The sequence below is a fragment of the Lepisosteus oculatus genome, chromosome 10, assembly GCF_040954835.1.
Source record: "Lepisosteus oculatus isolate fLepOcu1 chromosome 10, fLepOcu1.hap2, whole genome shotgun sequence".
NCBI lineage: Eukaryota > Metazoa > Chordata > Actinopteri > Semionotiformes > Lepisosteidae > Lepisosteus > Lepisosteus oculatus.
In genome coordinates this window covers 4,316,242-4,343,961 of record NC_090705.1, presented here as the reverse complement: position 1 = coordinate 4,343,961, position 27,720 = coordinate 4,316,242, and the positions used below count along the sequence as shown (strand labels likewise).

The following is a 27,720-nucleotide window of genomic DNA, read 5'->3' as shown; positions in this document are numbered from 1 at the left end:
GTGGATACACAGTAGCTACAAGTCACTACATTTCTAAAAAAAATAAATTGTCAATGTACAGTCCAAATTGCCAGAAAGCTTATTTTCATAATGATATTTTTTTATAAAGGCATATGCCGAGAGTTAAAACGCAGATGCAGTGAGCCCCAGAGCTTGGTTCGTATGCCAGTATATACTTTAGTTAGACCCTGATGAAAGTCTTAATAAAAGATGAAGATAACATGATGAAATATCTGGATCATGTTTGAGGTAAATTTGAATACACTTCAGCTGAAAGATCCAAGACAGGTCTGGGATTGTCAGATATGCTGTGTTTCACAATGTCAGATATACGGCAAACAGTGTTTTGCTCAGGTTTTTCTAGGTCAATGAAATGTAAACCCTGAGCCTTGTCTACTATAAGACATGTGCTCTCCTCCATATCACATTTGCCCTTCACCAGGGATTTTCCCATTCCTGCAGATGCTAAAGAAACTGTGTTCATCCTCGAATTCTCCAGCTGTGAAGTCTAAAATATATATTCAGCAGCCTTTTGAAGTCTCCTGGAGAATAGCTTCAGTGTAATAAATCCTTGAGCAGCTGACTTGTTTATGAGACATCCGATACGTTACTAATTCTTGGATCGACGGATCCTGCATGCCCGGTTCCTTACCACGGCTCTCCAGTGCGGTCTTGTACAAAGCAGCTTCTGTACGTGTGCTTTCAATTAAATCAAGATTTTCTGCGGTCAGAAGGCGAAATAGATATTACATCTTGGCTACTGATGTACATTGGTTTGATTATGTCTAGTTTGTACCAATTTCTTTGTATTTCCTTATGACTTTAATCAGAAATATTGTTTTACATATTACTGCAAAATGTAATGGCAAAGGCTTTGTCTTTAAGCACGAAGTTGAGTAATTTTGCATTGTGTGAATAAAATTCAAGGTGAATAAAGTGCTTAAATATGTTGGTGTCGCACTAATCTCATGTGGCTCTTTGGGAGTTTGACCCTAGACAGTGTCCACCTCATTTCTTCAGTACTGTGACATGACTTTTGCCATCCCACCACCCCAGATTCAGAGTTCACACACATTCTAGTGGTCCTGCCAGGCCAGGCCAGGTCTAACTTGCACTTGCTCATCCTTCATTCGCTGACTGAGCCATGGCTAAGGTGTGCTGTTCAAATTCCAGTTCGTGGTGTAGACCAGTGGTCACTAACCTTTACTGCTGCCCACAGCCCTTTTTGCAAAATGTGTTTGCACCCCTTCTCAAAAAATATTGAAGTTGGTTTGTTCTGTTCTTTAAATCTAAGATACATCATAACAGAATTAAAGTGAGATAATTCTATATTTATTTTAATGTTGCAGTAAAATTAAGAATACATGAAAAATTGCACACTTTTTATTTATCCTCTAATAAAATCTGGCATGACTCACTCTTCCTGGGGGTGCAGGCACCCCAGATTAAGATGTGGATGACTAATGCAATCATATCCACCTCATTAGCATTTCAATGGCTTTGCTGAATCTTTGTAATGTATTGCTGGTGGACTATTCTTTCAACTTTAGTTTTAAACCGAAGTATCTAATAATAATAATTGCTTACACTTATATAGCACTTTTCTGGACACTCCACTCAAAGCGCTTTACAGGTAATGGGGACTCCCCTCCACCACCACCAGTGTGCAGCCCCACCTGGATGATGCGATGGCAGCCATAGTGCGCCAGAACGCTCACCACACATCAGGTATCAGTGGGGAGGAGAGCAGAATAATGAAGCCAATTCATAGATGGGGATTATTAGGAGGCCATGATTGGTAAGGGCCAATGGAAAATTTGGCCAGGACGCCGGGGTTACACCCCTACTCTTTTCGAGAAACGGCCTGGGATTTTTAATGACCACAGAGAGTCAGGACCTCGGTTTTACGTCTCATCCAAAGGACGGTGCCTGTTTACAGTATAGTGTCCCCGTCACTATACTGGGGCATTAGGACCCACATGGACCACAGGGTGAGCACCCCCTGCTGGTCCCACTAACACCTACATTAGGTAATCTACATTAAATCTGTTGTTTAACTTCATCACAAATGAAACCTAGTATTCAGTAGCATGTTTTTTTAGGTGCTTTAGAGACGGAAGAGTAAAGTCAGCCATTTCTAACTAGTTTGATATCAAGAACCTTCAGCTCCAGTGCAAAACAGATTTCATAAGTTTATCTTGTATCTAATCAGCAAATTAAAAAAAAAGAGTAAAATATTGATACTGTAGGTTACACCTTTTAACTCCCACTATGAGTTATTACTTGATGTGTCGGTCAAAGGAAGATGAGAATAACCATTGTAATATTTGTATTAGTGCCTGTGCGAATATATGTAAGGCTCAAGTCATATTGAAAATTATTTTGGGGGATTTAAGCTATTGAGAGTTTGGAAGCTGAGGTTACTTTAAAAAAAAGTTTTTTCTTTCATCAGAAGGCTGAAGGCCTTGTATGGAGAACAACAAGTAAATACACATAAATATATCATACATATAATTTTATATTGCAAAAACATCACAAAAGGCTTTAGATTCCCTGAGAGGTTTCAAGCATTGCCTGATACTAATTTTCAAATGAACAAAATGAGTCTGCTGGCTTCCATTCATTTGAAACATCTCGGATGTTCTTGCAGACACCATCAGCTTGGCTCATGTCTGAAGCTATGTAATGGATCCATGTATAGTTGTGTGAAGATCATGAGCACTGTGAGCACTATGCTGCTTCTCTGAATACTGGTACATTCCTAGACCTCATTCGTTCCCTATGTGGTTTTCAAAGCAATATTTTGTATTTTTGCGGCAATGGGTTATCTAAATTGTGGGTTAACACTTAATTGCCACATCCTTAGCAAACATCTCTGAAACCAGCCACTATGTATCTTTTATAGTTTATTTTTATTGTGAAATATCCAGCTCTTGCATTGCTGCAAGAAATGTATCTCTTGTGTTGTAAAATGAAAATATTATAAATAAAATGAGATGTTTGTCTTAAAACCTTCTTATTAAAACAGCAATGGCCATGAGTACAAGTGGGTGTTATAGTTGGTTAAAATGTACCTACCTTTTTCCTGCTTTAAGAAATGTCCCTAATTCTATTTTTAATAACTAAACTGAATGCAGTAGTTTATACAATCATTACAATTCCCAGTCCTAAACTCTGAGCTTTTCAAGGTCAACAGCACTGAATACTAAGTAGGACAATGGGGAAAAAATCTATTAATATAAAATACCTTTACTCAACTGAGAACAGGAGGCGCAGGTTTGTGGGAGTCTGGAACAATCTAGTAGGGTAGTTAATTGCCAGATGTACTGTACATTGTAATTCTTAATCGCGCTGATCTCTCAAGACATACACAGTACGACAAACAGCACCACATAATGTGGACGGTACATTACAAACGTCATAATCTACAATCTTGTACAATGTTGCTGAAGCTGATACCTTGATGGTTGGACTAGATCCCTGGGTTAATTAGTTACTTAAGGAGCAAGTGGGTTAACGGGGCTGAATGGCCTCTTCTTCGGTGTGACCTTTCTAATGACGGCGGTAGTAATGTGTGCAAGATTCTGAGGCATGAGTGGGTATCTGAAAATCATGTAGAATAACTCCTGTTGTCCGCGGGAAAGCTTGTAATGAGTACTGGATAAAACGCTTACGGCTAAGTCACTAGGTTTAAAAACTGGCTATAAAAGTGTTCTTTTGAACATTTCTTCTCTCTTTTTAGTATAAATTCTTAAAGGTTATCAGTGGGTCATTTTAAAAATCTAGCACTCATTCTCTATAATTTATGAACTGCAGCTGATTTGAAATAATTTTGAGATTTGGGGTATTTCTTTGGTTGTTTACATTTAGCTACTGATACAGTGTAGTGTAGTATATGGGGTGCGCTCACTGAAATCTTAAATGAATAGTAAATACCCCCAGACGTTATATACTGTATTACCAGCAAGGACACTGTAGAGTTTGTTTATGCATATAAAACCTTTAGATAAAAGTCACTGCTTTATCATTGTCTGTTTTAAGTTGTACAGGTACAGTATATTTTCTGCGCTTTGTGAAAAAAAAACAGGTTTATGAAATTTGAGTTGCCTTTTTTATAGGGCTGTATATTTATTTACTGTACAGATAACATTCAGATATGTGTCTCTTCGAATTCAGTTCTGCATCGTCAACCTTTCTGTACTGAAAGATATGCCATTTATGGACAGATTACAGTAAGCAAGCTGATTTTATTAAAAAGAAGAGATACAGAACAGGAATGCACTGGGAAGATATGAGGAAGATTAAGGATTTCAAAACCCTCAGAATGATTTGCAACTCTTCCAAAAGTATTTATACAACACTGTACATCAACATGAAGTGTTATAAAAAAGACAAATATTGCTAAACATGGTTCTAAGGGGTAATCTCATCTTGCCAGACTTGACCACAGGATAGTGAATTTATCTGTGGTTAATTTTACTTTTCATTGTGCTCTTTAGGTAGTGAAAGCCGATAAGTTGATTTAAAACCGAAGACTTTAAGCCCTAATTAATCTACCAATCCTCTGGAAAGTGTAATCAGAGCTGGCTCAGTGATGTGCTGTGGTAAACGTTTATTCCATTGATTTCACTAAAGAACTGTCAGTCCTGGTAAGGAGTTTCGATAAGTAATGGAAGGCAGTGAATTTTCTGCATGCTTAGGAAGTCAGAGATTTGAAAGACAGTTTGAGAAGTTCCTGCAGCCTTGTATGGAGGTAAAGAAGAAACAAATACTTCAGTGTTTGGACCACCATAACACACTTGGTCATAGTTTATGGGAGAGAAGCAGACTGTACTGCGTATATACTGTATATTTCTGTTCCTATTGTGAATTAAGGTCTCAACTACAGTACATCGTCACAACACAAAAAGATACATTTGCTGCTCCAGTTTGAACATTTACCCATTATAAGTGCAGTCCTGTCCTTTAACCAGTTTGTAGTCCCAAAACATGTATTCCTAATGCCTGCAAATTACATTTTTTTGAATGAACTGTCAAAAGTCTTTTTGAAGACTTACCATATTGTGTGCTCTTTGTTGCCTGTTGCTGTTCAGACAACTTCAACAAGTTAAAGTGAGTCTACTTTTTGTGCTTATCCTTTCTACACTTTAGTTCTAATACAACACAACCACCCTCCCACATTAAAATGTAAACTACTTTGTATGCAACTACTTTTTACATATTGCATATTATATTGCGATTTATATACTGTATTCAATATTTTAATTTAATTGTATGGTATACTTTAGTATTTCTGTGATTCTAGCTCAACCCGGCATTATAATTATCTACTAATGTAGTAGATTCAGTCTCATGCATTTTATTTCTAATACTCCTAGCATTTACACACAGTATAAGTACTCAATTACTAAGTAGTGGTAATCATTTGAGGTTTTATTTTTCACTTGAATTCTCTTTCTGATTTTCTAGTTCATTGTGGCTTCAGCCCATGGAAGCCAGGAGGTTCTCAAAGTGCTTGGCCTTAGTACAGTATCTTCCCAAATATATTTTCATCATCCTATTTCTTTTACAATGCTTGTAAGAGACAGTGATAAGATTGATTAATCAAGTACACTACTGTATGTGTTTTTCTATGGTCAAATTATTAAGCTCATGTGCTTTGTTTTCTCTGTCAAATGAAAATCTGTATCCAAACAAGCTGCACCAAAACATAAAGGCCTCTTACTTGTTTGCTTATTCCTGTAAGGCCTGATCCAGATTCATTCAGAATTTCTTGCAGTATTTCAAATATCTGTGCCATAGATATAGGCTGAATTTCTGCTGACTTCATTCAGTTTTCACTTCCCTCATTGTTTCATTGGCAGAATGGTTCCTGAGTAGAGGCAGAGCTACAGTGCAGTCCAGCAGTTTCTGTTGCAAAAGTTCAGTGGACTGTTGACATAGCGAAGTCCTGAGGTGACACATAGCCGTCATTTTTGAAGACCTGTCAGATGGATTTTCTGATTAGTTTCTGTAATACTGTATTGTTACTGTTTTGGGGCTTTTTTTCAGATTTTCTTTTCGTTTTTTGTGTCGTTTAGTTGTGAAACACTTTGAAACATCTTTTACGAAAGTTGTCATAGAAAATAATTCCATTTCATTGTTTAATTGGTTTATCCACCTGTGCCTGTTTTCATATGTTCTTCTGTTCTTTGTTTTTACAGCCATCGAGTTATTTTGTGAACTTTAATTTGGCTGCTTTATCGTTTCATTTGCAAGAAGAATAAAATTACTTCAAACCAGTAGAGACAGACCATTTTATTTTGGATGGTCTTTACACAGAACATTGAGCTCAGTTGGCTGCTCTCTGAGAAATAATTGCTTTTCTGTTTTGGGGGTATAAAATGGAACTCGGAGATACAATTGAATCCAAACCAAAGTCTGAATTCTTGCTGTTAGTTTGACACTAATCCACTTGTCAGTGTAGTGTCATCTGCAATCCAGAGCTGTTTTTATCAACCCATCTAATCTGTCAGGAACACTTCATTTCCTTTATCTCTGAGCCACTGTTCGCATACGGGTACACCCTCAATTACCACAGACAACCAGAGAGAAAACACAAGCTCTCTTTCAACATATTACTATGTTGTTTTAAATGGACTTCCAAATTATTAAAGCAAAACTTCAGGTAGAGTAAAATACGGCCATCAGGTTCTTAACACATTCAGGTCCAGTACTGCATAAGAGCCTTTATCTCAAAGATGAGAGCTCAGAATCCTGTTTGCTTTTGAAGTCTTTGCATGATCTGACAGCTTTTTATCAGTCTGAACTGTGCCTGCATTATGTTCCAAGTCAAACACTGAATTCAGTTTGAACTTACTTTGTGATTTTTTTTTCTTTGCTCCATTGTGCTATAACGGGGCACTCTAACCCAGTTCTTGGACGGTCTAGTCTCTTCTGATTTTTGGTCTGTCTAAGCTCTATGTAACATACTGTACTGTAGCTGTTCTAATTATTTAACAGCAAAATTCTACTACTTCAAAGCAGGCTCCGACTGACCTAGCTGTGCCTTTAACGAGGTGATTTATTTTCTGAGAAATCAATGGCGAAAGACGTTAAGGAAAAATGTCTGACTAAGGAAAGAATCGGGTTAATTGTTTAATCAACTACTAAGGCTGGAAGAAAAACCAGAAGCTGCTGCAGGCCCAGTAATGTAATTTGACAAGTAAGGAGTCCTTGAATTTTGAACAGTGGACAGCCATTTCAAAAGCAGTGAACAAATGTTCAGTAGGAGCTTCTATGAGATGTAATGCTGACATCAAGGGCCTTCAAAGAGGAGAACTCTCGAGCCTTATTTATTTCATGTCAATATTAGTTTGAGCATTTAGAATACAAATATACTGTAACATTAAAAAAAAACCTTCTTCCTTTGGCATGAGACATTAGGTAACATTAGAAGCTTTCAGGATTATGAATCTTGAATGGGGATTATATGAGGATAACTCTGACAAGTTGTATCAGTGGTTAAATAAAGATTCAAAAATTGAACTGCTTCTGTAAAAAATAATTGTGGTTCTACCAGAAACCTTATACTGTACAACCTTATTTACCTGGGCTGAAATAGAGACAGAGGTTATGATGGATGATGACATTTTTAGAGACTTGTTTCAGTGTTATGTCATTAATAACTTTATACATTTTAAGACCAGGAGGAGAACAAGACGTATTTCTGATGGCAGTGTTTCATCTTCTTATTCACTGCTTCTAGAGATGAAAACTGGATTCATTCCTTGTGTGAATTTATACTACTGCATATTATAGTTTGGTTCTGTTGGATGTTTTGATGTACTTGGCATGGCTTTCTCTAATATTGCTAGTAATTACCTAAATTAATAATTACACATTATCAGATTTTGTCACCCATACAGTAAATTGGAAAGTTTTTTTGAGAGTCTGGAGTTTTTTTTTTACTTTTCCACCAAACCTTATGAATTAGGCTTATGAATGAATGCTAATAATAGGCCTTTTAATGTAATGTCAGTCAAAGACTAATTAGCAACACTGTACTTTGCTCTGCACGTGAACTTTTCTTGCAGTCGAGACAATGGAAAAAAAAACTAGTGCAGACTTTGTGCTTGATTAACAATCTGTTGATCAGCATATGGCTAGTTAGGTAACCCATTAAGAATCATTTGCAAAGAAAGATTAGCATTTTTAACTTGCAGGAAAATAACATTTAATATCCCCAATACTAGTTGAAGTGACAAATGTATTTAATTTATTCCTTACCCAAAGATTGCAATCTTATAAAATATTAATAGAAAACATTATCGAAGCATTAGCTGTTTCTTGCTTGCTGTGTTGGACTTCTTATCAGTCCTACAGTGACCGTCAGATTAAAATTGCAGAAGAACCCCGTGCTAATTCCTTACTTACTACCCAGCCTAAGAAAAATAGGTACTTCCAAAAATAAAAGTATTGTATGATTTATGAAGTTCTGCCGGTTGAACTTGGGAGTGCTACTAGTCCAAATATATAGAGGGCTAAGAGTGAGGACTTTTCTGGTGTTTTGTTTAATGCTAATGCTGAAAGGTGACTGCACAGACGTCTGTAAATCCCACTGGTGAATTATATTATACTAGACTATGTTATGTCCTTGAACAAGGTAAAGTCAAAGTAGCCATTTCACATCAAATTAAGTTCAGTCTCCTCTTTTGCTGATGAGCTCTGAAAAGATGATCTGCAACATTACAGGTGTGCACGGTCACGGCCTAGAAATGAAGATGCAAAAACGCTCATTTTATGTAATTATTTTCCATCAACTGCGCTAAAATAAACTTACTGTTTCCTGGATATACTGTACACATATTCTAGAGACCCTGGATGTGTAGTCTGCTGTCCAATATGCCTCTTTTAAATAGACTTTACAAAATAAGCGTACAGTACAGAGTAAGGATTTCTGAAGCTTGAAAGCATGAATGTGTTCTCGGATATTTCAGCATGTCAAATGCAACTGTTTAAGGAACATTTATTAGTCCCCTCTCACCCCATTCCAGATATTCCAGTATAGTTTTTCTATATATGTGCATTTACTTTCAGACATTGTAGAGTTGTAAAATTGTGTATAATATGGATGAATCTGATGGGGCTTGTTTGTTGAAGCAAATCTTTTTATTTATTATGTGCCAGTTGAATCATTGATGGTACCAAAGGTTGCCCTTAGATCGGGAAGTAAAAGGATATCAAAGTGACAACAAGTCAGGATCTGTTAGCAAATCTTTAACTACCTTAACAATGGCTGACTAAGCACTCTCTCTGTCTAAACCTTGCCTGAAAAGGTTTGATACCACCACCCATTTCAGAATGTTTGTGAGGAAAGACAAATTGGAAATAGGATGGTAGTTAATTACTTAGTCATCCTGACCAGTTTTTCGTGACACTGGAGTGACAGTAGATTTCAGGCCTACAGGCAAAAACCAGATTTCAGAGAATATTATAACAGATGGACAAAGAGCTGAGAATCAAATCCTGAATAGGGATAGAGGAATAAGATCCGGGATAATGCTTCAAGGCCTCATTTTAGCTCCCGATTCAGTTGTTAACGCAGAATTGGCAGCAATAAAATGAGAAAAACTATGAAGCTTTGAAAGCAGAAAAGGACACAGTTGTCATGACTGATAACTTCATACCTTCTGAGAGCTCTTTTATAGCAGTTTTTTTCAAGATCAGACTGGCTTGTATTAAAATATACAATATTCAAGAAAAAGGGCTTTAAAAAGATGAATAACATATGAATTACTGCAAATAGCCAAGGGTACAGAAAATGTTGTATTACTGCTACTGGAAGGAGTGGTTTCCTAGGAGCGTAGTGAATACAGGGTCTCTGTTGTAGAGCTCTACCCAGATCACATGAGTGTAGGGCAATGGAGGAAGGCTAGCCATACTGTAAGTGCTCGGATTTTTAATAAGTACAGTGTGGCGTTAGGAGTCACAAGAGAATCAAATGTGTTTCCATAATTAATTTTAACTGTTTGTGTTCCCCTGGCCTATTCACAATGAGATGGTTTGGGTTAAATATGCGTTTGCCATTGATACTGTTGATCACAAACCCAGGCCATCTGTGCCACTAAGGGACACTGGTACTGCCCTTAATAAAGTTAAAGAGGTCCTCTAAAATCTTGCAGTTTATACTTTGTATTGCATTCACCAGTTTATGGATATTTAGGCATTCAGCCATTTACTGTCCATGAGGTAAAGTGGTTTGGCCTATTTTGCCTGTAGTTTCTAAAGTACTGTAAGTGTCTAATTAAATGAAACGGACAGGGTCATTTCTACTTCATATAACAGGGAGTGTTCCATGCTCATTCTCCACTACTAAGGTGGAGTGTCAGCAAGCTCCGAATAATTGTTTAGAGAGTGATGGGGACAAGCAGTGAATGAATTTGTTGTGATTTTTAACTCAGCTTAATCAGATCTCTTTGATTGAGTTGTCACAGTAACTTAGCATAAAATACATAACCTTCTATTAAAACTATTACACCTTTCCTGATAATATTTAATTTTAAACAGTGCATCCAGGATGGAATGAAATGCCCATTCTTATCTTACTTCTATACTGTATTAATGTAAAACTTGAAGGGGCTTAATTACAGCCATGTGCCGCAAAGCAAGTAAGTGTTCATTCCCCTTTCAATAGCCTCCCTTTGGATTTTTTATATCCTGTGGGCTGTGTTGTAGGCAGGGGTCATGACATCAAGTTGTCATGTGCTACTAGGATTTGGGGACGCGTTCTTAGGCAGATAAGCATCCTACAGAGTCAACGAAATCAACAAAACGTGCTTGCCAGTGCTGTCATTCTTTGCCTGAAGCTTGTTTGTATCTGAATACTGCATATGCATGACTAACAAGCTGACAGTATTTCAGATGTATCAGGTACAGTAATTGATAAGTGAAGCTAAAGGTTAATATGCTGGGAGCTCTGCGAACTTGGGAATTCTTCTTATAATATATTTTATAAATATATGTCTATATGCAGTGTGCTGTACCTATTAAAACTGAATACCACTCCTTATTTATTTGGTGCTTATGTGCGTCTTTCTCCTTTAACCATGTTTAACACTGTTGTTTGTCATTTGTGACTCCTTATTTCTGGTTATTGGACCAGAAAATATCCTTCTCTCTATTGATGTTTTTATGTCATAACTAAAAATGTTCACTTGTCTCAGAAAATACAGGACCATTTCAGGCTTTAAAACAGCTATCACAATACCTCTGTTTTGACCAGCAGTTCAGTCCTGTATAAAGGGTCAATGCATTATTATCCCAGACTTTAGTCGAACCTGACTGAGTTATTGGAATTGTCTTTACACTCCTAGGCTTTGTTTGAAAGGTGCCCTACTTGTAGAATATTTTATGAAGTATCTTTTTATCTGTGTGTTAAAATCAGACTTGAAAGTGTTTACAGGAAGTGATTGTACCCCCGATTGCCTAGTTGCAACAGTGCTTATTCATTTTAACCTTGACACCTTTCAGTTTTTAGAGGATGCTAAATTTTTAAAGATTCAGCAGCATCAAATGGTTTCTTGATACAAACTGGGGTCTAGTCATTAGGCATTTCAGTTGTCTGAAGTCTGAAGTAAAAGGTGGCGTTTGTTTTATGCTAGGGTACTCCAGTCTCGGGCACAGCAAGCCCAAAGTGGTTTTTAATACGAACAGCAGTAGCTGGCCGTGGTGAGGAGCCATGCGGTGCTTTCTGCAGCAGACACAGACACAGACACAGCCTTTGTCTTTCCCCTGAGCTGTTGTGCAGTACATTCGGAGGAGCTGCAAGTGCATAAACGTTCCACTTTTGTAAAACCATTCTCTGGAATGTCAGTGTACATTGTTCCAGACCAACGTAGCTAAAATGTAAATTATCTTACAAATGATAAAAAAAAACAAAGGAGGATTGTTTGTTATATTAGGGCAGCTATTTGAGATTTTAGGACTGCTGTTATATTACTGCCTTAAATTGTCAAATGAGAAGTAAATCTTATGAGATGAGAACATCCTATTGTGTTGTGAATTGCCATTTGTGAACGCAGACATCAGAGAGAGGAGAAGGGTCTAGTGCATTGCTATGAAAGACTTTGGCTGAGTGAAATTATACATATTTCTGAAACAATAAACTGATCATCACAATAGAGAATACTATTTGAAAAGTTTTTTTTAGGGTTTAATCTGTATTTTAACAGGGTTTCCATTCAGATAGACTAGTGCAATAGGGCTTCCATTGAAATTGACCTTTGACATGGTTTTGAACTTTCTGAAAGCGAATTGCACCTGTTTTGACATTATTGCAATTGTAATTGTGGAATTGAAAAATAACCTGTGGCAGAAGAAATCCTGATTTTCACAGAGCACATCAGCTGCTCAAGGATGTCTAGTATCTGCATAAGTACTATACCAGAGATAGGAGACCTCTGAAGAAAAACGGGTTGCAGCTTTAAGTGGTGTTAGTAGACCAGCAGGTGGCGCTCTTGCCTCTGAACAAACATTTCCAAACCACTGCACCAGTATAATGATAGGGGATACTGTGCTGTAGGAGGTGTTGTCCTTCAAATGAGATGAGTAGGTCAGTAAGGATCTCATGGCACTGTTCGTAAGAGCAGGTGTGCTCTTATGAGCTCCCTAACTTTCTCTCTTAATTCAGTTTGTGAAATGCTTTACCTTTTCTCCACCTGAGTGTTGTAGTTGGGCTGCAGGTGCACAATGGCGACTGTGCCAAGTAGGGGCTGTACTTCAGCGGTAAATGAGGTGAGTTCCAAACTATATGTGAAGCACTTTGGGAACCATTTAGATAAAAGTGCAAGTTCTTCTTAACCTCCTCATGTACGTACAGCAGCGTTGAGCAACATGTCTAATGCAGCTCATTGTCTGATCTTGTCTTCTAAGGCTTTCAGTCATGAATCTTGGTTTCCTGTTTTAATAGGCATAGCTCAAACAGTGCTGAACAGATTAATATCATAGCTAGTATTATCACTACTTTTTGTGAGGGAATGTTAGTATGAACCTCAATATGCGACTGAACTATCTGATACACACCTACTTCAAAGTATGAGCAGTGAAAATGTGCCACCTGGATAGTATAACTGTATAACCACTCACGTGCTTGCAGAATGAACTGTATAAAATAAGTTTAAACCTGTTACTTTGATGTTTTTTTTTATAAATTCTTTAAAATACAATAGAATCTAGTCTAGATTCTAGGTTGGACAATGTTTTACACAACTCACCTTATACAGTACTATTAAGAATTTGGACGGCAACATAATAACGAAGAATACCCTAAACAGTTTGTACAGAACGATTCAATAGAAATTGTCTTGTTGCTTAGAATCTCTTGTGTACACTTTTTTCATTAGTACTCATCTTCAGTGATTTTTTTTATTTTCTTCAGAGCTTTTTCTTCCAGTATATGTGTGCATGTGTTTTGTTGGGTTTTACCCTAGTTGAGTAAAACAAACTCAAATCGAGATCAGACATTCTCCTGAGATCCTGAAATCTGGGTTAGATATGAAAATATTCATAATGATGCTTTGAAATTCCTGCTACTGAGGTTGATGTACAGTAGAAAGTTAATAAAGTAACTGGCTTTGATCAGTGGCTTTGTGTTTTAGTATTTTTTTAGCTCTGTAAAGAAGCTACTCTGATAGTGCTGATAGTTCTCTGATGTTTATATTTAATAGTTCTGAATTTCATAGAAACATCTACAAAAACAAGTGCTTTACCCTCTTGTCCAAGGTGTCGACCTAATCTCTTCAGTGAAGATGATGGTGCAATTGTTCACACTGATTGAACTACAGTATAAAAGATCAGTAAAGTACTAGAATGACCCTCAAGGAGATTCTATGTTGTATGTGATTTCTGGATACTGGAAGCTAATGAATTGTCCCTATATTTTCCACCAAATTAAGTGTTGTTTAGGCTTACACGGACAAGTTTCTGTGGTGTTTTGTAGCTGTATCAGGATTTTAAAGAATTGTGAAGGTGGTGGTAGTAATTGCAAAGATATTCAGTGTAAAAAATGTTGCGTATAAAAACTGGAAGAAAAAGCTGGTAAATGCTAAGTAACTTTCTTAGCAAGCTGTGAAGGAATTTAAAATGTCACAGCACAGAGCTAGAGAAAGTCCTGGGAAAAATGTGAATTGCATAAGCTAAAACAGACAGTAGCACAATATTGCTGTCTTAATCTATAGGTTTTCCTGTGGGATTTATTCTTTAAGTGCTGTAGAGATCTTTAAAGACCATCTAACTCAACCTTCAGAGAATGAACTGTAATATTTATTTTTCTTTCTTTTTTTAAACCTCTAGAAAGACACTCAGCAGTTGCTAAGCAAAACAAAGCCCCCTCGTATGACACATTCAGACAGAAGTTCATTATGCCATTTGTTCAGCTAAAAAGGAAAAAAAAATACTTTTTTCATAAGGAAATTTAATTATTCAGTGCAGTGTTGATTTTGGTTACAGCCAACAGCCTTAGTGGCATAACTATTGTGTATTATGGAAATAACTGTGTGTCTTTTCCTTAAAAAACTAGTACACAGTTATTAACAAGTATTACTCTTTATTGATATTCTTGGAATATTCTTTTGTTTTATTAAAGGTTGTTTGTTCTCTGGAGCATATATTCCTTAACATTTGCTCAGGCTGTTCCTTTGTGGCATTTGTTTGTTGTGGTAATGTTCTGTAGTGCGTGAGAGAGACAAACACTTTTGCAAATGTTTTCAAGAGATTCATGTGATTGGAGGTCATGCTTATTAGACTGCTGTTTGGGTGAAATTGAGGAGTTCTGCACAAAGTGGAAAGCTAAGCCTTGAGCCAATAAACTACATGGTTGTGGAACGTGTGCTGCACACTAAGCTGTTGCCGTGCACAGCAGATCATCTGTCATGCTACTATTGGATTAGCTGCTTACTGGCTGCCTTCCGCCTCATTAATGGGCTCTACTGTTGAGCTGTGCATCAACAGACCTGTAAACAAGGTTAAGGTGCACAATCGAGTACACAGTTCCTTGCTTGACACACCCCAGCCACACCTCGATTTGTTTCCTTCACTGTATTATTTAAAGGAAGGTTTAGGGTTTTTGAAACGGAAACCTAGTAAATAACGGGCTCTGCAGAATGGCTATGAGACACCTGTGCGGTAATCCAGTAACATATCAACAGACACTAGCACAAACTGTGTGAGGTGTTATGTACCATACGTCCTTTTAAATGACGTGCTGACAGAGTGAGCTGTTCTATGCCATTTGTGTGGGTCTCTGCGAGTCTGTGCCACTTTCTTCTTCTGTTTTTCAGTCCTGTATATGTCACAGTTCTTGTGCTCTGAATTCCCAGACACGTCTTTTCTGATAACAACCTGTATATTTTGGAATTTGGGAAAAGGCAGACGCAAAGTAAGGAATTGTATGCGGCGTATTATGCGTCTTAAGCTGTGAATGGTAATAAAGTTATGTTTGCTGATGGCAGCTTTTATCATTTGTGGTCCCTTCTTCTGTGGTGCCAGTGTAGCTCTGTCTCAGGGACATTCCAGTGTCTCGTCTGTGGGCTGAGCGACTGACAGATTAGAAGGCTGCCTCTGTGGGAAATGAGAACTCGACTTTGTCCATGACTTCCTGTAATCCTCTGGCTGTAAGGGGGGGCATTTGAGGTCTTTACTTGTCTTTTTTTGGCAAAGAGGAAGTCACATGAGTCTTTGCTTTTGAGCAACAACATATTGCTGTGTCAGTTTTTTAATGCTCTTGTCAAAGCATCTGCACGCATTAAGATCACTGTTTGACTTTTAGTTTTGTAGCAGGTAAATTTCACTTTCACTGGGGCCTTGTAAGAGTCTCAGCTGGTAAAGGCAAACTCCTTTTATATAAATTAGGGTCTCGTGAAGTTTCTGCATCATGCCATAATGTCAGAGAAATGCCATGTTAGTTCTATGTTTTATTTGTTATCAGAAAGCAGCATATTTCTGGAAAAGGATTGTGAGAACCTGCATCCTATCCCAAAAGAATGAGGCCAGGTGGGACAACACTCTGCCTAAGATGCTAGTCTATTGCAGGGCACCCAAAAGGGCAGCTTACAGAGATGATAATTAACATAGCCAGCACATGTTTAGCAGGTGGGGGAAACTGAAGTGCCTGGAGAAATCGAACAAAGACATAGACAGCACAACCAGAAATTACACAGGAGGAAAACCGGTCCAGCATCACATCTTAGTCTCCAGAGTTGTGACCAAGCTATGCCATGCCGCCCACATGAGAGTGCTCAAGATGTAAAAGGTTCTCTGTGTCAAGTGCGCTGTTTGCAGTTGCTGGTGGATTATATTCACTTACTCATACCAGTAGCACAAACCAAGGACAGGATGTCATTGCAGCACATTTTTTTACTGATGACATTTCAGTCGTTCCAGGCGCCTGTCTGAAGAGCCATCAGTGACTACAGTAGATGACAGCTCTTCACACTAGAGTGAGCAGGAAATCATTTTTATTAATGACTGCTTGTTTTTGTAGAGATGAGCAGTGTGGTGACCCTGTTGCAGGCAATCCCATGCTGAGTCATTATTTGCTTCTAGTGGAAGGAACAGATATCGTTGTTGAATTTATTGTAATGAAAGGTCAGAAACTCTTAATATTTGTGTGCTTTTACTTAAAGACTTTTCCAGGAGTAATTCAACAGGTCCTTAAGTACTTACGTTTAAATTACATTTCACTGTAATTTTGTTTTGTTTTACTGTATGGGCTTCTAGTTAAATGCAAGTTCAAGGTTTGTTCCTTAAGGACAGGTCTTTTTACATGTGGTGTGAGCAAAAACAAGGGAGATAATCAAGAATAGGTTGCTTAAACACAGGGCTGGGCTGGGCTACAGCCACTGAAACTCTTATGAACACATAACACAGCAGTCAGCAGGGACTGACAGATTGAGCCAAGATATGAATCTTCTATATGATTAAAGAAGGTCTTTTCAAATCAGTGACTACATTTACTGTGGATAATTCACACTTTCACATTTACATTTTGAATCATTTGCTGTGATTAATATTTTTATATTTTGTTAAAGCTCTTTCTTACTGCACATGGTAACAGACAAATAAAAACTGCTGTTTCACATCAGCATGATTGTTCAAGACATAAAAGAAGGTTATGATCTATAACCCTATACAAAATTTCAGTTTTTCATTCTGACAGTTTTTCATGCTTCCAGGTGTTCAAAACCTATTCCAATGAAGACTACGACAGGAGAAATGACGAAGTGGACCCAGTAGCTGCCTCAGCAGAATACGAGCTGGAAAAACGGGTGGAGAAGTTGGACCTCTTCCCTGTCGACCTTGAAAAAGGTATACAAAGCCCAGGAATACAGATTGCTCATGCCTGCCATTCACATTTTTTACAGGAAAAAGGGTCTTTAAGACAAATTAAAGGCAAAACCACGGATAGGTACATTTATGCTATAGCAGTACATAGCAAAAGTTGTCAAATTACTGGAAGTTTACTGCAAGATTTACTTTTTCTTTATGATTCAGTTTAATTATTTCACCCCTGCAAACCTCTCTCCTTACTCTCTTGTCTTTCTTTTAAACATATAATTAAAAAAAAAGATTTGTGAAGTGATTAGTATATATACTGTATGTGTAGCATAATACTGCATATTGGTGAAACAATATTAAGAAAATGCACAGTGGCCCACACTGATTTTTAATATTCAGCTTTCTACACCTACTGTAGGACCAGACTAAATAATCCAGTTTCCTGCACTAGGTTCTCATTTAGCGGTTGCCCTATCTTTCTTTTTTTATGTTGTTTTATTATTGGGGTCTTCACGGGGATAATAATAATAATAATAATAATAATAATAATTGCTTACACTTATATAGCGCTTTTCTGGACACTCCACTCAAAGCGCTTTACAGGTAATGGGGATCCCCTCCACCACCACCAGTGTGCAGCCCCACCTGGATGATGCGACGGCAGCCATAGCGCGCCAGAACGCTCACCACACATCAGCTATTAGTGGGGAGGAGAGCAGAGAGTAATGAAGCCAATTCATAGATGGGGATTATTAGGAGGCCATGATTGGTAAGGGCCAATGGGAAATTTGGCCAGGACACCGGGGTACACCCCTACTCTTTTCGAGAAACGCCCTGGGATTTTTTTAATGACCACAGAGAGTCAAGACCTCGGTTTTACGTCTCATCCGAAGGACGGCACCTGTTTACAGTATAGTGTCCCCATCACTATACTGGGGCATTAGGACCCACGTGGACCACAGGGTGAGCGCCCCCTGCTGGCCCCACTAACACCTCTTCCAGCAGCAACCTTAGTTTTTCCCAGGAGGTCTCCCATCCAGGTACTGACCAGGCTCACACTGCTGAGCTTCAGTGGGTTGCCAGTTGTGAGTTGCAGGGTGATATGGCTGCTGGCTAGGATGCAGAATTGCTTTGTGTGTGCTGTGTGGTTTTGTACTTTGGGGACACACAAAAACACTGCTCCTCCTGTGGACTAAACCCTGTTCTTTCTGCTCAGATGAGGATGGCCTCGGAATCAGTATCATCGGGATGGGAGTGGGAGCCGATGCCGGCCTGGAGAAGCTGGGTATCTTTGTGAAAACAGTCATCGAGGGCGGAGCTGCTCAGAAAGATGGCAGGTAAAGGGCTAGTGGGAGTCTGGGATCAGTTTCCTGTCCCGCAGACAGAGAAATGTTGGTTAAGAACAGGACAGGGAGAGAGGGTGAATGTAGAAGTACAGACATGGAGCAGAAGGGTAAGGACGGAAAAGGATTGCAGACCAATGAGAGTAGTGGTAAAAGAAATAACCGGTGTCCACGGGCAGGAGGATGTCGTGAGCAAGTAAAAAGGAACTCGAGGACAAAAACGGAGGTTTAGAGTCACAGAATGAATGTGTGGCTCAGGCTAGGGGAGAAGGGGCGATACAGAGATTCTCCACAGGATCTGGTGTGAGGAGAGAAGTGGAGAAACTGCAAGGAAAGTCTAAGGAAACCATGGTCATGTCTATTGTGTTTAATACCTAGACACAATTTCCTCTTGTTGTGTTTTTAAATCTTTGGTGGATTCAAGTACAGGAGGAAAGCCTCTAGACTGGGCTGTGTTTGAAAAAGAAGGGTCCGCCTCTACAGAAATGTTGCAGTGTTGAACATGGTCCTGGGGCTGTGAGATTAGTGTGGAGACGGTTATGTTATGTAGGGCAGAAGGAGAAGGTTACAGATTGAGAGTGTGGTGGTGGTATAATGTGAAAACATCATAAGAAGAGGCCTTGTCACTAGAAGGAACATTTGGAATATCTTAAGGGCACTGCAGAGATGTGTGCGAATAGATAACATAGTAAAAATGTGGCTCTGTGAATTAGTTCCTTTGTTGCTTCAGTAATACATTTCTCGCTTCTTTAGACTCATTATCCACAGTCATATACAGAGAGGCTACAGGATGTTCACTGGATTCACTACATTTGTGAGATTAACTGTTTTAAATACTGTTTGTGGTCAATTCCACAAGATGTCCACTAATTGTGAAACCGAGGTCTGAGTATTTGTAGCTAGTTGAGGATACTGTTGGAATTAATAACAGATAGCAGGAAAGGAATGGTACTATAATGAGAGGCAGTAGCTGTAGGCTATTTGCTCAGGACCTCTATTTCTGCCCAAAATATAGGGCAATGATGTTTTACCCACTATTTCTATGTAGGGCTGTGTGTACGAAACGGCAGATCCTTCCAAAATACTATAAAACCATACTGCTTACACTATTATGACAATATGGTTATGCCTCACTTTAACATTGTTTTCTTTGAGGGATTTAAAAATCAGATTTGTATTGTTGGATGTGTACAGTTTGTGTAGGTACAGGTGTGTCATGCCATGATGATGGTTCACAATTGTCCATTTTTGTGTATGGTACCATGTCAGATCATATTCTTTGCCAGTCCTGAAAAAAACAATAAACAAATTGAACATAAAAATAAGAATTGTGACCTCATTTCAGTACATAGCAACTCCTATTTAAAAACCTGAGAACCCTTGTTGCTAAGGGATTTCATTAGGAGTAGCTGCTTTAGGAGGTTTGTCTGAAAAAAGTGTCTCATTATTAGTTCTTTGTATTGTGTTCACAGAAATACATACACGGTTCAGCAGTTTGTTGACAGGCAGACAAATGCCCTAATTTCTTTTGTTGACCGAAAGCCTGTCTTCATCTTGAGCAAGCTACTTCTTTTCCTTACAAGAAGGCTTTGAAATTGATTTCTCTGTCTCTTTGGCACTAGTCTGCCAACACTTGATGTTGACTGACTTAAACAACATTAATTGACTTGACTTCACTGGCTCTCAGCCACAAGAGATGGCAGTTAAATGGAAGAATGTTCAAAGAATGTCATTTAGTCGTAACGCCTACCAGTTATACAGTACATGTACATTCAATAGTTGTAAAAACATGGTTTAGCATGAGCAATTGGAAATACAAATCTGACTTTAACTTGCTTGGCAGAAGGAGCAACATGAGTTCTATTAGATTTAATCTTCCACAAAGTGAGTGATGGTGGGGTTTGATGATGGACCCAAAACAATGGACTGTAGGAATGATGTGTTGTTACTTTTGTTATGATGTGCTCAGCAGATGCCCTTATTGAGTACAAATTAGAAATCATTCAAATACAGGAGAAAACAAAAAGTCTAAATGCAAATGAAAAAAAAATAGAACAGTGAGGGAGACGCATGTAGAAGGGGCTTTGCAGAAAGAGAACAGGGTGTAAACAGTGTCCGTCCGGCGATAAAAAACACGATTAACCGAGAAACCATCGTCATGGTCTCCGGTAGGGTTTTTGTTCATTCTTTGATCACTGTGCAGATTGCAGTAGCGGCCAGTGGTTAAAGCTCATGGCAGGGTGCGAGAGATCAGAGGCGCAGCCTGAGCAGATGAGCCTTGAGGAGACGCCAGGGGGCGGGCAGGGACCGAGCTGGACAGTAGTGCAGTCCAGCGCAGTCCAGCACTGTAAGGCAGGGAATGAGCGGCCCCGGAGGTGGGGGGCAGAGAGGTCAGGTCGGGGGGGGTACAGGAGGAGCAGAGGGACTGGAGACAGACGGACGCAGGGTGGTTCGGATGGCAGCGAGCAAGAGCAAGTGTGTTGTCATGGATGCCAAGAGATGGACCACAGTGATGACGTGGTGTGAGAAACAAGACGGATAAAAGCAAAGTGTCCCTGCCCTCTATTTGCAGTGTGCTTATCTGGACACGATGGAGGGTTAACCTGTACTTGGAAACTTTCATTGCAAACTCTGTTATCAAATGTTATCTGATATATGATTGAACATTTGAGTGCTAACATTACCAGAAATTAACGACTTCCATTAAGTCTAAAGCAGAGGTTCCCAGGCTCCCAGTCCTGAAGGTTTTATAGGTTTGTTTGGATCAGCAGCAAAGCTGCTGCACTTCTTCAGTTACAGTAAGCCAATAATTGGAGTGCAAGGAGTTGTGCTGAATAAGATGAAAACCAAGGACCAGGTCCGGGAACCTCTTGTCTATAGCTTAAGTATTGTGGTGAAATAAACCTTAATATACTGTACTGATTGCCCTGAAGTTGGTTCGATATGGTTTACAAAGTAAAGGAAAAAGTGTTGCCAAATGTTTAACTCCTTTAGAAGATGTAGAATACAGAATATGTAAAATATAGCCATACAGTATATACTGTAAAAATATTGTAAATGCAGATATTAACCTAATATTTTGTTAAGCCAAAGCCTGTGTAACTTCTTTTATTATGTTTGAATTTGTGCATCAAGAGAATTGTTTTTCTTTCTTATTTTTTATAATTAAAATACACTAATCATATCTCATGAGTTCTATATTGATTTTAATGTTCTGAATAATATATACTGTAAATGTGGTTTCCTGACAGTATTTAACATTTGAATGAAACACTTTAATGACCATGTTTTCTAACCCACTTTTCTCCAAGGATCAAGGTTAATGACCAGATAGTGGAAGTGGATTCCATAAGCCTGGTGGGAGTTACTCAGAACTTCGCAGCCACTGTCCTGAGAAACACAGAAGGCGTTGTCAGGTGAGGAGACCGTGCTGCCTCCAGGGGTGTAAGATAGTGTGATTCCATTTGGCAAGGCTACAGGAGGTAGGTAGTTTCATACCTGACCCACCTCTGCGCATTGTGCCAGAGTGGACAGGAGGGACTGCCTGTACATTGCAGTGATTGCCCCTTGCAATGCTGGTGTGCATTTCTACAGCTGGATGGACTGGAGCAGCTCGGGTAAAGTACCTCATTCATGGTGGAACTGAACTCACAACCCAGGAGTCATGAGCCCTGAAACATTCCTGCTATGCTACTCTTTTTGATACTCCACTGTTTTGAGAGTGATTATCTTGCATTATACTACTTTTCTTTACCAGAAAGTATCATATTATTAAAAAGAAGATTCTTAGATCTGAAGGAACTTGTGTAAATAGTCTTCTTTCTGGTGACTACAACATCACTGTGTACATTTGTCCAGTCCAATGTATGATTAATTAACTTATTTAATACTTGAAATTAATTTATTAAATATTTAAAATTTCCATATGTTAGCTACTAAAATAATATCTTTAACACCTGTTTCTTTTTCTATGGTCTGTATGTTGCAGAAAGCCATATCTTTCTCACTACACTTTGTAAGCTAAGCGAGTCTTATTTGCGATAGAAAGAAAGAGCCAACATTTCTAAGATGTTGAGGGTCAGAACGCATCTTTATTAGACTGCTGCCTTGCAGCAGGAGATTGAAAAATACATGTTAAAAGGCACAGATTGCTTCAGATGAGTAAATAAGAGGTGTGTCTTCTGCCCTTTTCAGCTTGCAACAGTGTCTTTCTGAGAGATTTCTTATTCAGCAACTCATTCCTCCTGTAGTCATTCTGTCTGGAAAAACTACCTGACCTAGAAACTTAGTGTCAGATGTACTGTATGTAATTTTTCTCCTGTCTAAACAACTTCTGCGTAATGGCTTTGTGGAATTTTAGTATTTCTAGGGCAGAAGTAATGAAGGGAAACCCTCTTCTGATAAATTCATTGATGTGACAGTAATTTTCCGGGTCAGTTGTTGCGCTGGGTTACATTTTAAAGAAGCAGAAACAGAAATCTTTTGAGTTCTGTTGTTGTTTTATATGTAAATCAACATCAGGCCCTTGTTTGATGGAATTCTTAGATCTCTAAGCTACTAGCAACTAATCAAACAAGATCTGCCAAATGGCTTATGGTCTTATATTGGGATCTGTGCCTTCGTTACAACATATTACAAGTTGTGTATCATAAATCTGCTATAGCAGACTCAGCTGTTACAGAAAGGTCAAAAACATACTTGATGCCAAGTGACTGTGACTTTAAAATAAGCTTTTAAGGTGAAAATTCAGAATTCTGCTCTCAATTTATATTCTTATTTATATACTTGGACATTTTTAGAAGTGTTCTCAAAATGCGTTAAATGTTTTGCCATGTCTCTGTACTCAACATCTGAAAGATTTATTTGAATAGACTAATTGGATGACAAAAACATATTAAAATGTTTAATGTGACATTTCAAAATAATGTTCCCAAAATATGACAGTGTGTGTTTTCTGGCATTTCTGTTTTGAATGGCAAATGAGGCAATTCAAGCCTGATTGCCACAACACTGTCTCAGGTTTCACTGGGACTCCTGCAAGGCAAACAGATGCAGTAGGATTTGCCTTCTGCATCAAATGAGCTTGCTCCTTTTATTGATATATATAGTATGAAAAAAATAAATTTAAAAATAAATATTAGCATACAGCTATAAACGTTCACTTTGTCATAGTGTGGCTGATGACTCTGAATCAAGTTTATTTAATTTTTTAGAAATATCACCTTTAGTGTTCTGCTGCATCCATATTTTAAGAAACTGACTTTTCTTAATGAAGCTGAATTATACCTACTACCTTAATACAAAAATTCTGGTGGTATTTGATTGTATTACCATTCACTTCAAAGGCAAATTATAACGTTTGAACACAGCAAGAATTTTTATTTAACGTGTGGTCTTAGCAAGGAACGTTGATGTTGTCAGTTTGGGGTTTCTTCTCTTTCCACTTTAACATGAGGCGTTATAGTTCTGTTTTAGTTTCTGTCTGTGATTATTTCTTAGCTGTAGCTTTGGGGAAAGTAGTTCAGGTGGGGAGCTGCGTCAGCATGCGTAGGCTGCAAAGGAACAAGTAATAGGTTTATTCCATGCTGAAAAAAAGAAGAAAGAGAACACAACGTTTCGGCCATGGAGCCTTCTTCAGGTGTCAGCTTTGGGGAAATACTAGTCTCTGTCTGATGTACTAATTTTGGTCAAACTGGGGGCCACATGCATTGCTCAAGTGCCATGAACATCACCCATCTAATCAAACGCTTAAATTTAGAAAGTCCAAACCAAGCAGCATGTAATTTGGAGCGTTTTTAAATCGAGCAAGCTGGTGAAAGCATTAATTACACTATTCAGTTTGTTCCCTTGCAAGAATTAAGTTGAAAGACCCATGTACAGTATGTGTAATTAGGTTTCTAAACTTTTTCTCTTCTCTAATGTTCCTTCCTGCAAAGAAGCCACTTTAAGTTAAGGCAATTTGGATGAACTTTAACAATGTATTGATCAACGTGTGTTTTTTATAGTACACAGGGGTCATTATTATTTCCAGCACAAAGTACCGCTTGAATAATGCACAATGCAGTGTTAGAAGTACCTTAAAATATAATAGTAGTTTCATGTTCATTCATGATGGTGACATATTAATACAAAGGAAACAATGTAGCAGCACACATTTAAATATTTAATACAGTATGTCAGGATAAAAAAATAAGAAAATGAGGGAGCATGTGTATCAACCTATGGGCTTTTTTGTAACAAAAATGACCTTTTTTATTTGCTGTAGGATATAGTAGGATCAGAAATTGATCCTGAAGAGGATAGTGGATCATTGAATCTATTTTATCTACCTAAAATAAATTCAGAAAAATGTCCCGAATCTCCAATAAATGACCTTGAAAATAAATGTCTGAGTAGAAGTGCAGCATTCTGTCTTTTTGGGACATTTAGTGCAAATGCCTCCTGGTGGTTGCATTGTATAATTACACGTTAACTACATTGTGGCAAATACTGCATTTCATCTTGAAACACTTATAAACAATTTCTTTCTCATTTTCTTCTTCACAGTAATATGCTGAAATCAAAAGAAACCTATCACTCAGTGTATGTTTTTAGAAACATAAAGAAAGCAGATTTTGGATCTTGATGATGAATGATTATTCTTAATGATACACTTAAGATATAATCAAGTCAAGTTAACTGTTGCATAAGCAGAATAGCACCTAATTAGTGAGAGAGTTAATTGGACACAGATGGTGAGGAGACTTAGTCTGTTGCACATCAGCCTGATGATAAGAAAGAATTCACAGTAAGTAACCACTATGCCCAGTTATCACAGAGAGCAACACCTACCTGTATATGTCACCAGTATGTTGGAGGCTGATGAGCAAACTGATGCTCAGTGGGGTTCACGGCCAGGAGTTTCTAACCTAGTGAGACATTACAGGCAGGCACAGTCATGATCCCGGAGAACCCTTGTCACCGCCCCTCATCATTGACGAGCAGGTCTGAGTGTGATGGTCTGACCTTGGGGGTTATAGCCACCAGTGTCTTGACCTGCTGTACATGTGAACTCGCAGTGTCAGGGAAAAAACCCAGGACAGGACACTAGTCCACCGCAGGGCACAGGAGGACAGACGGATACAAACACAGACACACACGCTCACACCCTGGACAGGACACCAGTCCACTGCAGGGCACAGGAGGACAGACGGATACAAACACAGACACACACGGTCACACCAGGACAGGACACCAGTCCACTGCAGGGCACAGCAGGACAGACGGATACAAACACAGACACACACGCTCACACCCTGGACAGGACACCAGTCCACTGCTGGGCACAGCAGGACGGACGGATACAAACACAGACACACACGCTCACACCCTGGACAGGACACCAGTCCACTGCAGGGCACAGGAGGACAGACGGATACAAACACAGACACACACGGTCACACCAGGACAGGACACCAGTCCACTGCAGGGCACAGCAGGACAGACGGATACAAACACAGACACACACGCTCACACCCTGGACAGGACACCAGTCCACCGCAGGGCACAGGAGGACAGACGGATACAAACACAGACACACACGCTCACACCCTGGACAGGACACCAGTCCACTGCAGGGCACAGCAGGACAGACGGATACAAACACAGACACACACGGTCACACCAGGACAGGACACCAGTCCACTGCAGGGCACAGCAGGACAGAGGGATACAAACACAGACACACACGGTCACACCAGGACAGGACACCAGTCCACTGCAGGGCACAGGAGGACAGACGGATACAAACACAGACACACACGGTCACACCAGGACAGGACACCAGTCCACTGCAGGGCACAGGAGGACAGACGGATACAAACACAGACACACACGGTCACACCAGGACAGGACACCAGTCCACTGCAGGGCACAGGAGGGCAGACGGATACAAACACAGACACACACGGTCACACCAGGACAGGACACCAGTCCACTGCAGGGCACAGCAGGACAGACGGATACAAACACAGACACACACGGTCACACCAGGACAGGACACCAGTCCACTGCAGGGCACAGGAGGACAGACGGATACAAACACAGACACACACGGTCACACCAGGACAGGACACCAGTGCACTGCAGGGCACAGGAGGACAGACGGATACAAACACAGACACACACGGTCACACCAGGACAGGACACCAGTCCACTGCAGGGCACAGCAGGGCAGACGGATACAAACACAGACACACACGCTCCCACCAGGGCCCTAGTGCTGTGAGGCCAAAACTCTAAATTCTGTGCCACCTTGTCACCCGCAATACATTTATACCGTACATACATTTCTATATCAAATGTGCTGTATCATCTGCATTATCGCTCAGAAGGGTGCTCATCTCCGTGCCTTGCTGCTCCCAGGTTCCTCATCGGGCGCGAGCAGCCCGGCCAGGTCAGCGAGGTCGCTCAGCTCATAAGCCAGACGCTGGAGCAGGAGCGGAGGCAGAGGGAGATGCTGGAGCAGCACTACGTGCAGTACGACGCGGATGACGACGAGGTGAGGCTCTTGCCCATGTGCGCCACAGTCTGCGGGGACTGACCAGGGGCGCGGGAAGGAGCGTTTTTGCTTTTTGGCCTTTTAACACAAGAATGGAAGATTTCCTTCTGAATTTGTAGATTATTTTGCATTCACTGTGGTCGGCTCCGTTGTTTAGTCAGAAGGATGAGGCCGTTATCGTTCGGGGGCAGCTTCCTCCTGCAGCTGTGAAGTGACTCATCCAGAGCTCCTGGGAGAGCTTGATGTTCGGCGCCTGCTGCCAGGCTGTTAGCCGACTCGTGAAAGTATGATGAGCGCCTCTTAAGCTCGCAGGAACATGAAAAAATATTTAGGAGCAGGAAAAGAGTTCTCTTATAATGCAACTGGTCATGGTCCACTGCACAGATTAGGCTTTTTTAAAAGATCTTTGACAAGAAATCATAGAAACTGGTACAAGCTTCACCATTTCTGTTTTGTGGACCATTTCCTCGTCCTCTTGTTCCGAAGAAGAACCCAAACAAATGAATCTCTGTGTGATAAGTGGCC

The 27,720-nt window shown here is 39.5% G+C and overlaps 1 protein-coding gene across 7 annotated transcripts in view; it reads left to right on the top strand.

The window, feature by feature from the left end:
- Nucleotides 1–27,720, top strand: part of ppp1r9a (protein phosphatase 1, regulatory subunit 9A) — a 61,213-nt gene that overhangs the window by 9,576 nt on the left and 23,917 nt on the right. For all 7 annotated transcript variants that reach the window (XM_069194760.1, XM_069194763.1, XM_069194762.1 and 4 more), the window contains exons 3-6: nt 17,211–17,343; nt 18,530–18,650; nt 21,968–22,072; nt 27,060–27,195. In XM_069194760.1, coding sequence (XP_069050861.1) covers nt 17,211–17,343; nt 18,530–18,650; nt 21,968–22,072; nt 27,060–27,195 — 495 coding nt within the window. The remainder of the gene's footprint in view (nt 1–17,210; nt 17,344–18,529; nt 18,651–21,967; nt 22,073–27,059; nt 27,196–27,720) is intronic.